Source organism: Elephas maximus, chromosome 3 (genome assembly GCF_024166365.1).
Source record: "Elephas maximus indicus isolate mEleMax1 chromosome 3, mEleMax1 primary haplotype, whole genome shotgun sequence".
In the NCBI taxonomy this organism is placed as follows: Eukaryota; Metazoa; Chordata; class Mammalia; order Proboscidea; family Elephantidae; genus Elephas; species Elephas maximus.
In genome coordinates, this window is record NC_064821.1 from 183,847,535 (window position 1) to 183,863,722 (window position 16,188).

Genomic DNA, 16,188 nt, shown 5'->3' on the forward strand with positions numbered 1-16,188 from the left:
AATAACTAAATAATCCATTTGGATCATTTGCCCTGAACAATGAAACCTTTTGTTTTAAAGAGTATTGAAATCTTCATCTCTTACCAAATAAAAACTTCTTACAGATTTTAAGTAGGTTTGAGTTTTTTTCACTTCTACTCATCAAAGTTTAAAACACTTACGGTCTCACAGTAATTCCATGTCCCGAATTTGATCTTACAGATACACAATGAAATGTGCCCCAGGCTATATGTATAAAGATGTTTCTTTCAGCATTGTTTATAAAAGGAAAATGATGGAAGCACCTTAGACTAATAGGCAGAATGGTCAAATCAATTACGGTACAGCGTACTTTCAAAGTATGAGGTAGCTCTCAATTACGGTACAGCGTACTTTCAAAGTATGAGGTAGCTCTCCATGGATAGAAACAGACATGATGGTTAATGTTAGGTATCAACTTGGCTAGGCTATAATTCTCAGTGGCTTGGCAGACAGGATGTAATCCCCTTTTTGTGATCTGATGTGAGCAGACAATTAGTTGAAAGAGGAGTTTCCTCGCAGGTGTGGTCTGCCTCCAGTAAGTAAATGGATGTTCTGGCAAAGCTCACTCTTGTTTTCCTCAACCCTGCACTCTTCCTGTTGCCTGACCTCTGGTTCTTGAGATGTGGCCTGCCTCCCGACCCGACCTACAGATTTGGGATTCTCCATTCCCCTCAACCCCATGAGCCAGCAGAGGCCTCCACCCTGCCACCTGACCTGCAGATTTTTGGTTTGTCAGCTCCTGCAACCACAGGAGCCAGCAGGGGTCTTCAGCTGTTGCCTGACCCACAGATTTGGGACTTGCTGTCCCCCACAGGTGCATGAGCCATTTCCTCCCAATTGTGTGAGCCATTTCTTTGAAATAATTTTCTCTATATATATATTCATATATGTTTCATTGGTTTTGTTCCTCTAGGGAATCCAGACTAAGACAACAGACTTCCAAAAGATTTTAACTGGTAAAAGAAAGGCGTGGGACAGTTCGCTGTTTTTTTTTTTTTTTAAAAAAAAAAGGTTTATTTAACAGTTCTGTTTCTGTGGAAGGTGACTTCAAGATTAGGGGTTTGGGGTGGGAGGGACACTTCTCATTGTACATTATTTGTACATTTCTCTGTATTACCATTTATTATGTACAGGCATGACTTTTTTCAGCAACAAAAAATGAGATAATTTTGAATAATGATAAAATCCTAGGGCCTGAGTTTTACTCTTATTGTTGCTGTTGTTAGTTGCCGTTATATTGATTCCGTCTCATGGAGACCCTGTGTGTGTAGAGTAGAACTGCTCCACAGGGTTATCGAGGTTGTGACCTTTCAGAAGAAGGTCACCAGGTCTTTCTCCCAGGGAGCCAACTGCATGTGTTCGAACCTCCAACCTTTAGGCTAGTAGTAGAGTGCTTAACTGTTTGCACCACCCAGCCACCTGAGTTTTACTCTAGATACCCTACCCAGGTGGGGTGCTGTTGGGACACAGTTTAAGACCCAGATGCGGTCTTTAATTTCACCTGGTAAGACATAGGGACTAGGACTCGTAGTTAGATAAATGGACACACACACCCAGCACCCAGGAAGGAGAAAATGCAAAAGGAGACCTTGTGGTTTCAGCCCTCCTGCTCCATCCCATACTTACCTGTGTGGACTTCCAGCTGCACAGGGTCACTTCGTACTGAGAGAGCTGTCTGGCACATGTATTCACCACTGTTGTAGATGCTGGCAGCAGTTAAGCTGTATGTGGAATTCAGGGTCTGAATGAGTGAGCCATTGTGAAACCACTGGGTGGAGTCGTTTCCAGGTTGCCCAGGCCCCTTACACCGAAAGGTTACACTTTCTCCTTTGAACACACTGACCCATGGAGGGTCCAAGGTGATCACTGCCTTCGTGGAGTCTGTTTGGGAATTTAAAAAAAGACCAAGAGGCTTAAAAGGAAAGGGCTCTGGGGAATCGGTAAGGTTTCGTGGCTAGCACAAGGAACAAAAATGATATATTTAGATTAGATTGGAAAATAGGTAAGTAGGAATCTACAAAAGTTGACTTTTAAGAGTGTCCAGACCCTGCTGTAAAGAGTTCTGTTCATGTTATTAAATGTTCATCTGGATGTTGGAGATCTAGGGTTGTTGAGGGTTAAATTACTGCTTTAGGGCTCATCGTTGATAGGCAACGAAGCCGGGTTTTAAGATAGGACCAACTGATTGGATCATTGTCCTTGGTGCTATATTGTCCCCGAGGGGTAATCACAAACCTTAACTAGTATTTGCTTTGGGAACTAAAGTTCCAGCTCCTCACTTTGGAGCCTTCAGTACCTGTCAGGCTGTCTCTGAGGAGAAGAAAAAGTATTCAGCTTTCTTCTAAAGGAGACTGGATGGGGGATGTTGGGAAACCTAGCAAAGTTCCCTTTGTGTTTTTGGTTTCCGGCCCTTCCCTACTATTATATATACATTAAGGTATTTATTCTAAAGATCAGGGCTCATTCAGAAAACTTTAGAGAGAAGCCTTAAAAATCAAGGTTTATCAAAATCACACTCTGAGTATAAACCAGTTACCATAGTGTCAATTCCAGTTCATGGAGACCCCAAGTGTGTCAGAACAGACATATGCACCACAGGGTTCTCAATAGCTGATATTTTTGGAAGTTGATTGCCAGGCCTTTCTCCTGAGGCTCCTCTGGGTGGACTCGAACTTCCAACCTTTTGGTTGGCAGAGAGAGCATTAGACATTTGTACCACCCAGGACAAATTCTAAATCTTTCTCCTTTCTATCCTCTCCCTACACTCCCTTCTTCAGGATAACGTTTCCCATCCTTCGGAAGCAGGAATGAGACAGAGGAAGAGAAGTTAAGTTACAGATCACTCACCCACTTGTCCATCAACTGGAACTGCAAGAGACAAGAGAACAGAGACATTAGTTGGTCAGTGGGAGATACTGAAGAAGGGAGAGATGGGGAGATGTAATAAATATAGACTCAGAGGGGCCAGGTTTATGTCTCTTGAGTTTTTCTCTATTCCCCTTTCCCAGAATCAGGGCACCAGGAGAACTGAACAACCCAAAGGTGACTATTGACATGGGGCTTCTAGGCTTAATGCTACCTTATGGTCCCCCTTCCCACCCTCTTGATATAATAAGCACCAACAAACCATGGAAGCGCATACACAGTTGTCTCCATACTCTTAAGTTCTTGCTCAGGATACCAAAGGAAGGTGAGAAAAATCTTGAATCCTTATCGGCAGAGCCTGTACCCTTCTAGCTACCCCTCTTAGCCCAACTTACCCCAAAGGAGCAGAGCAGTCAGAAGCCACATCTTATCTCCACAACCGATGGGAACAGTGAAATCTGTAACATGCAAGACATGGAAGGGGCTCTGCAGGGGGCTCTTAATTTAAAACTAGAAAAGAGGAAGGAAATTGTTTCTTCTGACCACTTTCATCATGTTCCTTTTCTGGGAAATACATCTTAATTCTTCAAGTATGCACTTCCCATTCCCGTGCTTCCTAACCCATCTCCCCTAGTCTAAAGCATTGATTTTGACATCATGGAGATTTCAGAATCCAGGGGAGGGGCTAAAGTTTTATTGACACTCTATTCTGATTATATTTTCCCTCTACCACTTCTGTTCCCTGGGGCTAGAACATGTCAAATCCCCATTTTTATAAGCAGGAGACTAAGGCCTCCCAAGCTTGGTCATGTGAATCCAGATGATTCCAGACTAGCCTCTATTGGCGCGTGTGAGGATTTATTCATCTGCAAGAGTTGCCCCAAAACAAACCAGCCTCTGTTCCTCCAAGGAACACAGGTAGGACAAACCTCCAATTTTTGTGAAAAATGACATCTCCCTGAAAGACTATGAATTCTGAATATTTACCTTGGCTAAATCCAAGGAAAATTAAAGGCAAATAAAATTCTGTTTTATGAAAATGCTGTAGAGAAGAAAAATAACTCATATGTATGGGCAAAAATATCCCTAAAAAGGGAGTTTCAGAGTACAGGCGGGGAGCTCTCACCAGAGTGAGCTGGTTCCTAAGGCAAAGTTGTAAAAGTATAAGGATATTTTTAGGTATTTTGTTAAGAGAAAAAAAAAAGCTCAGAAACTAGGACGAATTCAATGAATTCAAAGAGACTTGGGTAGCAATTCCACTGGGAGAAAATTTTAAATGATGACAAACAATGTTGTACATCGATTTACTGGCCACAATTCCTCACCCTTCCCAGAACCTATACTGCCTCACAAACTCATGAGGGGCTGAGAGTACTTCCCTGGCCCTTGACTTTGTCTCATCCATGTGACTTTCACCAACTAATGATATGTGTGTGGAAACAACATTGTACTAATCCTGGGCCTAGGCCTTAGGAAGCTTCATATGTTATCTGTCACTCTCCTGGGCTTCTGCCATTGTCACGACAAGACCATGCTCTGGCTAGCCAGCCATGGTGTGAAGCAGAGCCATCCCAGCCGTTGTGGTCTGAAGTGGAGCTGCCCCAGCTGACCTGCAAACGTAGGAGTGAGAAATAATTGCTTATTGCTGTATGTCACTGAAATTTTGAGAGTGTTATGGAGCAATAGCTGACTGATGCAAACGAAAAGCAAGGGTCTGGGGAGAACTCAGGATGTTCTGAGAGAGACAGGAGAAGCCTCATCTCACTGAAATTTATGTTCAGAGCCCAGACTCATAGCGCTTACACGATTTCTTCTCCAAAGTTTTCCACAGTATGGATGCAATTTATTTCACCAACTCCTCTCTAAGTTTTTACTGTTATTACCAACACTGCTACGAATAGTTTTGTGCCTATGTTAAACACTTGACTTATTATTTCCTTAGGACATACTCCTAGAATCAGCACTGCTCAGTCAAAGAATATGAGTTTTTTTATTTGGGTCGACGCTGTTAGATTGTCTATCATCATCATCATCATTGCATATTTTCGTAGAATGCTTTTTATGTGCCAGGCAAATACGCTCAACATGCATTGTCTTATTTAATGATGTCAATAATCTATGGGCAGGAAACTTTGAGATTTCCATTTACAAATGAGGAAATTAGTCAGAGAGGAGTTGGGTAAATTGTCAAAGTTTGTAAAAATAGAAGCAGGATTCAAACCCAGGGAGTCTGCTTTCCTCTACATTCTTATCAGTAGAGTAAAACATTAGGTCCCACCCCACCCCACACGATTTCCGCTTTGCAGTAAAATGGCTGTTGCTTTTAAAAACCAGTGTATGTATTTCATTGATCAGGATAACATGGGGAATGGGTATTGTTGCAGAAGAGAAATGAAAGAGAGTCATGACTTGGAGGGGTGAAATACTTTAAAAAAAGAAAAAAAAAGTATCTGTAGTTTCCAAATGTTGAGGAAATACCCACTGATGTGGGTTTGAATCCATGTAAAAAGAACTGGGATAACAAGACAAATATCATAACTAATGCAGTTAGAGTAGCTTCCAGTGTTAATAACCAACGAAAATCCTAATGCTCACAGAACCACTAGGAGACTTTGTATCCGTATGTTTATATGGATTTCCACACGTTGACGATCTTTTCTAACACCTTCATACTCATAGGCATCATACTTCTAAAAACACGTCACTGACACTTTTTCTCAGAGTAAGGTGTAAAGTCATATTTGCCCATTTTAATGAAGATTGCTCTCTTCTCTACCCTAGAAGGTTATTTGTGAAAAATCGCTTGATATATTTTGTTGATGCAGTAGTTAAACGCTTGGCTGCTAACCTAAAGGTCAGAGGCTTGAACCACCAGCCACTCCACAGGAGAAAAATGTGACAGTCGGCTTCCATAAAGATTTATTGCCTTGGGAACTCTAGGGGGCAGTTCTACTCTGTCCTATAGAGTCGCTAAGAGTTGGAATCAACTTGATGGCAACTCTTTGATTTTGGTTTTTCAGGATAACCTAAATCTCATAAAGAATTACTCAAAATTTAACTTTATTTTTGCACTCTTTATGAGTAAAAAGTAGTCAGTAACCTTTCATTTCCTTCTCGAGTTCTTCCTTAGTGGTCATATATTTTAGGAACTGCTCAAATGGACCACTAAATTTTGTATAAAGAATTGTATATGGTTGTTCACTGCAAAACTTTGCTTATTATGTTTTGTATAACATCTCTTAAACAATTGAAACAGATTGCCTTTGTATACCTTTATTTTTCTTTATTAGTAAGATTTATAAATTTCATCCTTACTTAGATGCAACATTTTAGTATCTCACTTCCTTCACTTAAGGTAGACTTAGACACCACCACCCATCTGTCAGTTTGTCATACTGTGGTGGCTTGCATGTTGCTATGATGCTGGGAGCTACGCCATCAGTATTTCAAATATCAGCAGGGTCACCCACGGTGGACAGGTTGCAGTGGAGCTTCCAGACCGAGACACACTAGGAAGAAAGGGCTGGTGATCTACTTCCAAAAATTAGCCAATGAAACTCTTACGGATAAGAACAGAACATTGTCTGATATAGTGCTGGAAGATGGTTTGATAGCATTCAAAATAACCCTGGGGAAGAGCTGCTTCCCCAAAATAAAGTCAACCATAATGACGTGGATGGAGTAAAGCCTTTGAGGCCTTCATTTGCTGATGTGGCGTAACTGAAAGTGAGAATTAACACTAATTGGAACATGGAATGTATGAAGTATGAATCAAGGAAAACTGCAAGTCATCAAAAATAAAATGGAATGCTTGGAGATAGATATCCTAAGCTGAAATAGACTGGTATTCGCATTTTATCATACAGTTTACTATGCCAGAAAAGAAACATTGAAGAAGAACAGTGTTCTATTCTTCATTAAAAGAACATTTTGAGATCTATCCTGAAATAGAACACTGTCAGTGATAGGTTAATATCCATGCCTGCAAGGAAGACTAGTCAACACAACCATTATTAAAACTTATGCACCAACCATGGATACCAAAGATGAAGAAATTGAAGATTTTTACAAACTACTGCAGTCTGAAATTGATGGAACATGCAATCAAGGTACACAGATAATTACTGGTGATTGGAATGTGAAAGCTGGAAACAAAGAAGAAGAATCAATGGTTGGAAAATACTGCCTAGGCCACAGAAGTGAGCTTGGAGGTTGCTTAACAGAGGTCTGTAAGACCAACAACTTACTCATCAGAAATACTGTTTTTCAACAACACGTGGACTTCGCTGGATGGATTACACAGGAAGCGGGTTGACTACATCTGCTGAAAAAGGCAATGGAGAAGATCACCATCATCAGTCAAGAAGGAGATGACAAATGCTAACCCGAGGAGGCCTGAGGTGGTTCCTACATCGCAACCACATTCTTTCCTATTCCACTACTCCCTTTTAGATCCAAGCCTTGGTTCTTTTAACCTCAGAGGTATCACTGTCCCTAACATGGCCCGAACTTTAGTCCTGTGTCTACAGTTTTAAGAACTATGGTCCATGAGGTCAAACAAAGCAAAACAGATTAGGGGTCTGGGTGTGCAAGGATTAAACCCAAACTAAATCCATTGCCGTGGGGTCGATTTCGACTCATAGCGACCCTGCAGGAAAGACTAGAACTGCCCCATAGGATTTCCCAGGCCGTAAATCTTTCCGGAAGCAGACTGCCACCTCTTTCTCCCGAAGAGTAGCTGATGAGTTCCAACTGCCAAGTGTTTAACGGCTTGGCCACCTCGGCTCCTCTGTGCAGTGACTAGCAGATATCAATCATATTATCATTCTTCTTGCTTTGGTTAGGATTATTGTTATCCTACTCAAATAGAAGGAGCCTTGGTGGCGCAGGAGTTAAGCGCTAGGCTGATAACGGAGAAGTCAGCGGTTCAAATCCACCTGGCGCCCAGTGGGAGAAGAGGTGGCAGTTGGCTTCCCTAAAGATTTACAGCCTGGGAAACCAAACCAGTTGAGGTCGAGGGGATTCCAACTCACAGCGACCCTACAGGGCACAGTAGAACTACTCCATAGGTTTTCCAAGGAGCGGCTGGTGGATTCGAACTGCTAACCGAGCTCTTTACGTAACCTATAAAGATTTAAAAAATTAGAGCCTTGGAAATCCAACGGGATTATTCTACTCTGTCCTATAGGGTCTCTATGAGTTGGAATCGACTTGACAGCAATGGATTTGGTTGGTTTTGGTACCTCAAATAGATGGTGGTTGGTTCAGTTCAGAGAACTCACATGAGGAAAGGCCATTTCCTGTATGTCGGATTTGCGGGAGGCTCTCTTCCCTTCCCCAAGGTCCTGAGCTTAAGGGGCTTCTCTTTCATACACACACACATTCCCTACTCTCTAGTTCCTCTCCTATCTCATTTTTGGTGCGCATACTTCCTCTTTGCACTTATTTCTGGTAGATTACAAACATGTACTGCTGGGACGAGTCACCAGCCACTTGATGGGAAAAAGAGGTGGCAGTTTGCTTCTGTAAAGATTTACAGCCTTGGAAGTCCTAAGGGGCAGTTCTACTCTGTCCTATAGGGTCGCTATGAGTCGGAATCGACTCGATGGCAGTGGGCTTGGTTTTGGTTTTAAAGCACTCTGGTCAGAGCTGTCATTATTATCCAACTGTAATGACCCTCGAATCACGTGGTTCGGTCTGCACGGGCTACAAGCACTCTACAAGCACAGCGCCACAAGACAACACTACAAGCACACGCCATTGTTTTTGTGTTTGCTGCTGCCATTGTTTTTATAGTCATCGATTTTACCACCTTTTCTCGTGTTTTAGCTACAATATTGTGGTAATTAGTATTTGTGATCCCATATTAATAACTGTATTGAAAATGAAGTAATGATTAAAGAAAAAGAGGAGAAAAAGAAAAAAAGGCTTCTGCTCAGTTACTTATAATGTTGTAACTAATAATGCTGTAATTCAATGTAATTTTACCAAAAAAATTGTTGTTAGTATTCATATAATCTAAGAAATATTACATTTAAGCAATTTACCACTAACCCACTGCTGTCGAGTCAATTCTGACTCATAGCGACCCTATAGAACAGAGTAGAACTGCCCCATAGAGTTTCCAAGGAGCGCCTGGTGGATTTGAACTGCCAACCTTTTGGTTGCTATATCACATATTATTCTTTGATTAAAATTGATAATAAACTTTTTTTAGGTAAGGATTCTATATGGTCTGGTATGGGAGAAGGTCCATGAGGGGGGGAGGTGACACTATGAGTTGCCACACTGGCTGATACCAGCCCTAGTGACACCACTGGTTATGAGTCAGAATAAACTTGACATCGATGGGTTTGGTTTGGTTTTTTGGCATGTTGGCTAGGGAAGGCAGAGGAAGGTAATGGAGAGATAGGGGTAAAGAGGAATTGGGGGTTGTAAATGGTTAAGGTTGTGTGTCAACTTGGCTGGGCCATGATTCTCAGTGGTTTGGCAGTTATGTAATGATGTAGTTATCCTCTATTTTGTGACATAGTGTAATCACTTCCCTGATGTGATCAGCCAACCAGTTGTAAGGGGAGTTTCCTTGGGAACGTGGCCTGCATCCAGTATATATGGACGTTCTGGCAAAGTTGCTGGCTTTTGCTTGCTCTGGATCCTGCATCTGGCTCATCACCATCTGACCTCCAGTTCTTGGATCTTGGGCCAGCAGCCTGCCGCACTTCCTGCAGATCTTGGGTTCGTCATCCCGTGCAGCTATGTGACTCAGCAGAAGGCTCCAGCCTGACACCTGACCCACAGATTTGAGACTTGCCAGGCTCTACAACAGCATGAGCCATTTCCTTGCCATAAATCTCTCTCTCTTTCTCTCTCTCTATATATATACACACACATGCTTCACTGGTTTTGTTTTTCTAGGGAACCCAGCCTAAGCCAGGGGTAATGTTGCCGAATTTGCTCTTGTGCTTCCCTATTTCCTTGGTCAGCTCACTTTCATAACTTTCTTCAGGGCGTTGTTTAAGAAGTCCTCTTGATTTTTTAAGCCCCTCTCTTATTACTCCTTTTCTATATCACTTCTCCTATTTGTACAGTGCTTGGACTACACTATTATGTATTCTCTTTTATAGTCTATTTGTTACACACATATTTCATGCTATAACAGAAATATCACAAGTAGGTAGCCTTAACAAACAGAAATTTATTTTCTCACAGTTTAGGAGGCTAGAAGTCTGAATTCACGACATTGGCTCTAGGGCAAAGCTCTCTCTCTTCTGGGTGTGGGGGAAAATCCTTGTCTCATTTTCCCTAGCCAGCCATCCTTGGAGTTCCTGGGCTGGTAGACTGGTCTGCCTTGGATGTTGTCAGATAGTGTAGGTCTTCCCTTGTGTCTGCTTTCTTCTGTGCCTAATCTGCTCTTTTATAACTCAAAAGTGATTGGTTTAAGACACAACGTATGCTGATATGACCTCATTAACTTAAAAAAGAAACACTTCCCAAATGTGATTACATCCCCAGGTATAGGGGCTAGGATTTACAAGACATATTTTGGGGGGACATAATTCAATCCATAACAGAACTGCTCTTATTCGTACAGTGCTTGGACTAAACTATCATGTATTCTGTTTTATGATCTATTTGTTACACACATGACATATTTCTTTTCCCTACCTGGAGTGTACATTCTTTCAGGGAAGGAATTGCTGCTTTTACATCATTTGCATCTTGCTTATAAAGACATTCATATAATCAATAAATACTTGATAATGAATAAACAAACACATAATTGATTGGCATTTTGTGTTTTCTCAGCCCTTGTGTATCCTGAGGGCAGCTTATATCCAAAATTAGAGATATGGAACATGATACAGTCTGTCTTGGCAATTTCTAGATCCAAGTGTCTTATACACAAATATTGCTTAATGATTTTACTTTATGTTTGAAAACTCTACCACCAAGTGAAAAGATGTTGAGCAAAAAAAATATTTCCATTATCTTAATGGGAAAAAAATATGATGCTTTCCATTCTAATCCAAGATATCCAGCAGATAGAAAACATACAGATCAAAAAATTAAATCAAATATTTGTGAGTAATAAAAAACAAGTGTAGTTGCTACATATGAAGATTCATTGTACTCAGCAAAGAAGGGGAAGGAGACTTGAGGGTAGATGATGGTTTTTGGAGAAGGGGTGTGAGGGGATTATTGTTTTAAAGGTGACGAAGATTCAGTGATTGACTTTCAGGCTGACATTCAACATCAGATTTAAATGTGCTTGATGATATTTTCCTTTTTGTTAAGGCTTTCACCAAAGCAAGGCTAAACACATTTGAAGTACATGAAAATGGTGGACACATGCAGCAAATTGAAGAGCCATAGAAGATGCAACCTCTTCATCCCCGTTGGCTGGCATGTGTATACAAAGCATAATATTTAGGGTCCATCCAAACATGGCATGCAATTCAAAGTTGTTCCACTTGATATTCTCTGACTAAAACCTGTTACATCAGGCAAATTGGAGAGTAGTATTGGCACAATGGTTAAGTGTTTGGCTGTTAACCAGAAGGTCAGCAGTTCAAATCTACCAGCTGCTCCTTGGAAACCCTATGGGGCAGTTCTATTCTCTCCTGTAGGGTCTCTATGAGTTGGAATCTACCTGACAGAAATGGGTTTGGTTTTTGTTATTGTGTCATTCAGGGTTCAAACAGGAAAACAGTACACTAGAGAGAATTTAATACAAGGAATCAAACAGGTATTGGCAGTCTGAAAAGGCAAAAGGGGCACTGATGAAACATAGAGATGGTGCCTGTAGGAAGCAGTATCAACCCTAGGCTTCCAGAGACAGAGGTAAGAGGCTGGGGTTATTAGAACTTAGAAACTTGAATGAAAGTTCCCATATAGCTGGGATTCTGACTTCTGAGGGGGAAGTGCTTTTTAACTGGTGCTGTTAAGAGCTGTGGCTGCTAACCAGAAGGTCAGCAGTTCGAATCCACCAGGTGCTTCTTGGAAACCCTATGGGGCAGTTCTAGTCTGTCCTACAGGGTCACTATGCATTGGAATCGACTTGACAGCAATGGGTTTTAGTGCCTCAAGAACTCAGAGGAAGAACCTTGTGGAACTGGGACTCTGAAGCCTAAAGAGGGTGTGCCAGCTGGCTGCTGCTGGTCACTACGAGGGGGTGCAACGAGGCTGGCTCTGCAATTGTGAAAAAAAAAAGAGAAGAAATTAGAAACAACTGTTGCTGCCAGGGTGAAAAATCATTGCTGGTGTGATGCTGCTAGGAACAAGAAGCAAAACAGGAAGTCTCTTATGACTCCTTTAGCCTCTCAGCCTCCTTTCAACACGTCAGCAAGGAAAAAAAGATGTGGTTTACAGAGTCCTAGCCTCAGCATCAAAAAGCAGAGTATAGCAGTGGGTCCATACAAACCGTTCTACACAGGGTCTTTGCATGAAGCCATGATGTCAAAATACAATTTCTTATAGGGTATCCATTTATTTTGAGGTGAAAATGCCATTATATATTTTTTAAAAAGAGTCATTGTCCAAAAAGTGGTACAACTTTTCAATAGCCTTTACCGTTAAAGAAAAAAAAAGTCATTAGCTGAACAGTCATTATGTGAGGGGACTAGGAAATACATCAACATTCACTGTGGACATAGTATAGAAAATTTAACAGGAAGCAATATATCCATTATTCATGAATAGATGAGGCCTGAGACCTAAGAACAGGAACCAGCCCAAAGGGGTGATCTGGAGCTGTGTCTTTTTAGAGGCTTACTCCAGGCTTACCAGAGCTTAAAATATGAGAATCAGGAGAAGAGTGAATCTCTGGGACTTTAGCTAATGTCCACATTTATGGACACCCTTACAACTTTCATCCATCCATCCATTTGTTAATTTATTCAATTAATATTTGATGAGTATACACAACGTTCTAGGCACTGGAGATACAGTGGTGAATGAGACTAAGTCCATGCTCTTATGAAGCTACTCTTTAGTGAGACAGTAAAATAATTCATACCAAAAAAAAAACAAACCCATTGCTGTCGAGTCGATTTCAACTCATAGCGACCCTACAGGACAGAAGAGAACTGCCCCATAGGGTTTCCAAGGAGTGCCTGGTGGATTAGAACTGCCAACGTTTTGGTTAGCAGCAGTAGCAATTAGCCGGTACACCACCAGGGTTTCCAAAATAATTAATGGATAAGTAAATAAAGTGTAAATAAACATATCAAGTAGTGGTAAGTGTTATAGAGTCCCTGAATGGTGCAAATGGTTAAGCATTTGGCTCCTAATCGAAAGGTTGGCTGTTTGAGTCCACCCACAGGCACCTCTGAAGACAGGCCTGGCAATCTACTTCTGAAAAATCAGCCATTGAAAACCCTATGGAGCACCGTCCTACTCTGACACATGTGGGCCCACCATGAGTAGGAATTGACTCAATGGCAACTGGTTTTATTTTTATTTTTTAGTAAGAGTTACAAAAAAAATACATAAACAGAATAAATGGATGAAGAAAAGGAACTCAAATTATTCAGTAATAACGTAGATGCAATTCAAAATAATTAAATGTCACTTTCACCTACCAGATTGGAAAAAGTAAAAATTATTGATAATATCATGTGCTGTCAATAGGAGTAAATTGGTAAAGCCTTTTTATTGGAATGTTATTTACCAGTATCTGAGAAAATTTAATTTTTTCTCATTCAGTTAATATATTAGGTTGAATCATATGAAATCTCCAATATTGGACAAATTTTGAACTGAAAATGAACTTGAAAATAGGTCAAAGAAATTATCCAAACAGAAAGCAAAAACAGTGAAATGTTTTCCAATTTTTCAAAATTTCAGGAATACATGAGTCAGAAGGGAACTAGGCCAGACCATAACTTATTTTTCTTTTTAGTATCCACTGTTGGTAGATGTCCGTAAGGCAAGAATTTCTCTCCTGCATAGGCTATGAAGGATAGATAGCATCGTTCAAATTGCTCCCTGTATCTGTTTTCTCTCTCAAGAAAACGCTCCCTTTTTCTGACCTCCAGTCCATATTCTTCAGGCTCATCTTGTTGCTGCAATTTCTTGGGTCAGGGCTGTCTGCCGCAGATAGCCAATTCCTGAGCCCAGGTGAGGTGAGTAGCAAGAGCTTTAATGTGTATTGACACACAAGAGACAGAGGGGAATGATCTCCAAAGCCTGTTTCCCCCAAATGGAGACTGTTTCAAAGATTTATAGGGCAAAATCACGGGTTTCAGGAACCTGTGAAATGCCATTCTCCCCTGGGGTGGTTCCGGTGATCATGGTCCCAAGGTATCTCATCTGCCCAGGGGGTGACTGGTCTCCTGGGGTGATTTCAGTGGTCATAAGACTTTCTTAGATCATATTATTTGTTTTTACAGTCTGAAAAGGACATTAGTCATTAGTAAAAATTCAACAGGAAAAAAGAACTGAGCAGTGAAGAATAAGTTTAGAAGAAAGAAAAATGGCGTAGGTCCTGTTCATGTTATGGCTGAGCAGTCTGTTCCAATCCCCCCATTTTGTTGTGAGTTTCTCAATCTTGGGAAACAGGGTGTTGAGTCTCTCTAGCTGCTTCCGACTGGATGGGGGCATAGTAGAGCCCTACAGGTTAGAGTGAAACTCTCGTGTTGTCTGAGGTAAACTATTATATCTCTCTTGTATGTATAAAAAAAAAAAAAAAATTTCATCTATACTGGGCATTTATTGGGCTGTTGTCCTTCCTCTTGATGGGGATGTGTTGAAATTCCTGATCAACCACCACTTGGAGCTGGAACTTTTGAATCACTTGAAATGACACTACCCTTTGGGAAGAAGACACCAACTCCTTAAGGCATACACCAAGACACATAAGTTTGTCTAGAAAGACGAACAATGCAAGCAAAGGTTAAAATAAAATTAATAAAAGGGCTAGAGCAAAAACAATTCTTAATATCTCTACAGCACTTATTTTAATGATACTTTCCAGTCTTTGTTTTGTCTCTTGAACAGCCACTTAAGTCCTTTAACTGGTTCGTATATTCAAAAAGGCAAAAGTGGGAAGCACACAAGCACGTTGCTAGATCCACTTCTGTCCAAATCCAAGGAATATTATAGAATAAGCAAGAACGGGAAAATGGATAAGCATGTTGCCACAGCCATGTCTGCCTGTGAGCCCTAAGAATATTAAAAAAAAAAAAAAAAAAGAATATTACAGGGTACAAAATGGGCAAAACCATTGAAAGCTTCACCTTTTCACAGATTGGCTAGAAACTGTGATCTTACATTTTGAATTGCCTTTCTTAGCAATCAGTGGTATTTTTCAGTAACTGACAGTCAGGAGGGTCTTCACTGGTTCTACAAATTTTCTATTCACTAAATGCTAATAAAAAAGATAAGAGTGGGAAGTCTTTTGTTTTCTGGCTTATGTGAAAGGTTCTCTAAAAAATATTTTCTAAGATTATCTTAGCTATTATCGTTATACCGCAGGGCCCAGTTAATGTGTCCTTGCAAGTCATTGTGAGCCCAGCTCCAGCTGGGTCACATTTTCTGTTAAAGGACAGGGAATAATGTCTTAAATCATTCTTTTGTTTTTTTTTTTTGAACAGAGATTGGAGATAACACATCGATGATCAATTTCTGGACTTAGTGGAGCTCCTAGATGGTGGCCTTTGCAGGCTTTTTAAACCCACGGTGCTGGCTTTCCACTGGATACCATCTGGTTCTCCGCTAAGATCTTAAGTAAAGCAAAGTTCTCATCAATTGCAGACTCAATGTACATCAGCATTTTAGCCCGAGGCTTTTCTTTTGTCTTTTATGCAGACTAAGAAGAATATTACTATTCCCTGCAATGATTTTAAACCTACAAACTACACTTTCTTGGGCTAATAAAAAAACCTCACGTCTATTTCATTATTTCATGTTGCCTCGTCTTAATGAGATCAGAAATCGCTGTTGTGTTTCCATTCCTCTAGCAATTTCATCTGTTATTTGTCCCATGGTAATTGATAAACTTCTTAAAAGATTTCACTAACTCAACTATACTATAAGTAGGAATTAAATCTACCAGCTGTACCCTCAGTATTAGACCAATGAGGTTTCTTCTGACCCTCCTCTCATAATGGGTAATGAATTAACATTTATCTTTCTAGTATTTACTAGCATCATTACTATGAATAAAACCAACCAAACCAAACCTAATAATTTTAAGGCTCTCAAAGTGCACTGGCCATGTATTCACCAGCAATCTAAACAAGAGATTGCCCATGTAAATTCACTCTCAGATCATCTAAATTAGTTTAGTTAAATCTACCACAC

At 40.6% G+C, this 16,188-nt stretch overlaps 1 protein-coding gene across 1 annotated transcript in view; it reads right to left on the reverse strand.

Moving 5' to 3' along the window:
• Positions 1-16,188, reverse strand: part of LOC126073531 (high affinity immunoglobulin gamma Fc receptor I-like) — a 50,368-nt gene that overhangs the window by 7,139 nt on the left and 27,041 nt on the right. The window contains exons 3-6 of the mRNA XM_049880292.1: positions 7,134-7,210; positions 3,282-3,344; positions 2,869-2,889; positions 1,648-1,902 (exon numbers count right to left, since the gene is read on the reverse strand). Of these exons, the coding sequence (XP_049736249.1) occupies positions 1,648-1,902; positions 2,869-2,889; positions 3,282-3,344; positions 7,134-7,137 (343 nt within the window). The 5' untranslated portion in view covers positions 7,138-7,210. The remainder of the gene's footprint in view (positions 1-1,647; positions 1,903-2,868; positions 2,890-3,281; positions 3,345-7,133; positions 7,211-16,188) is intronic.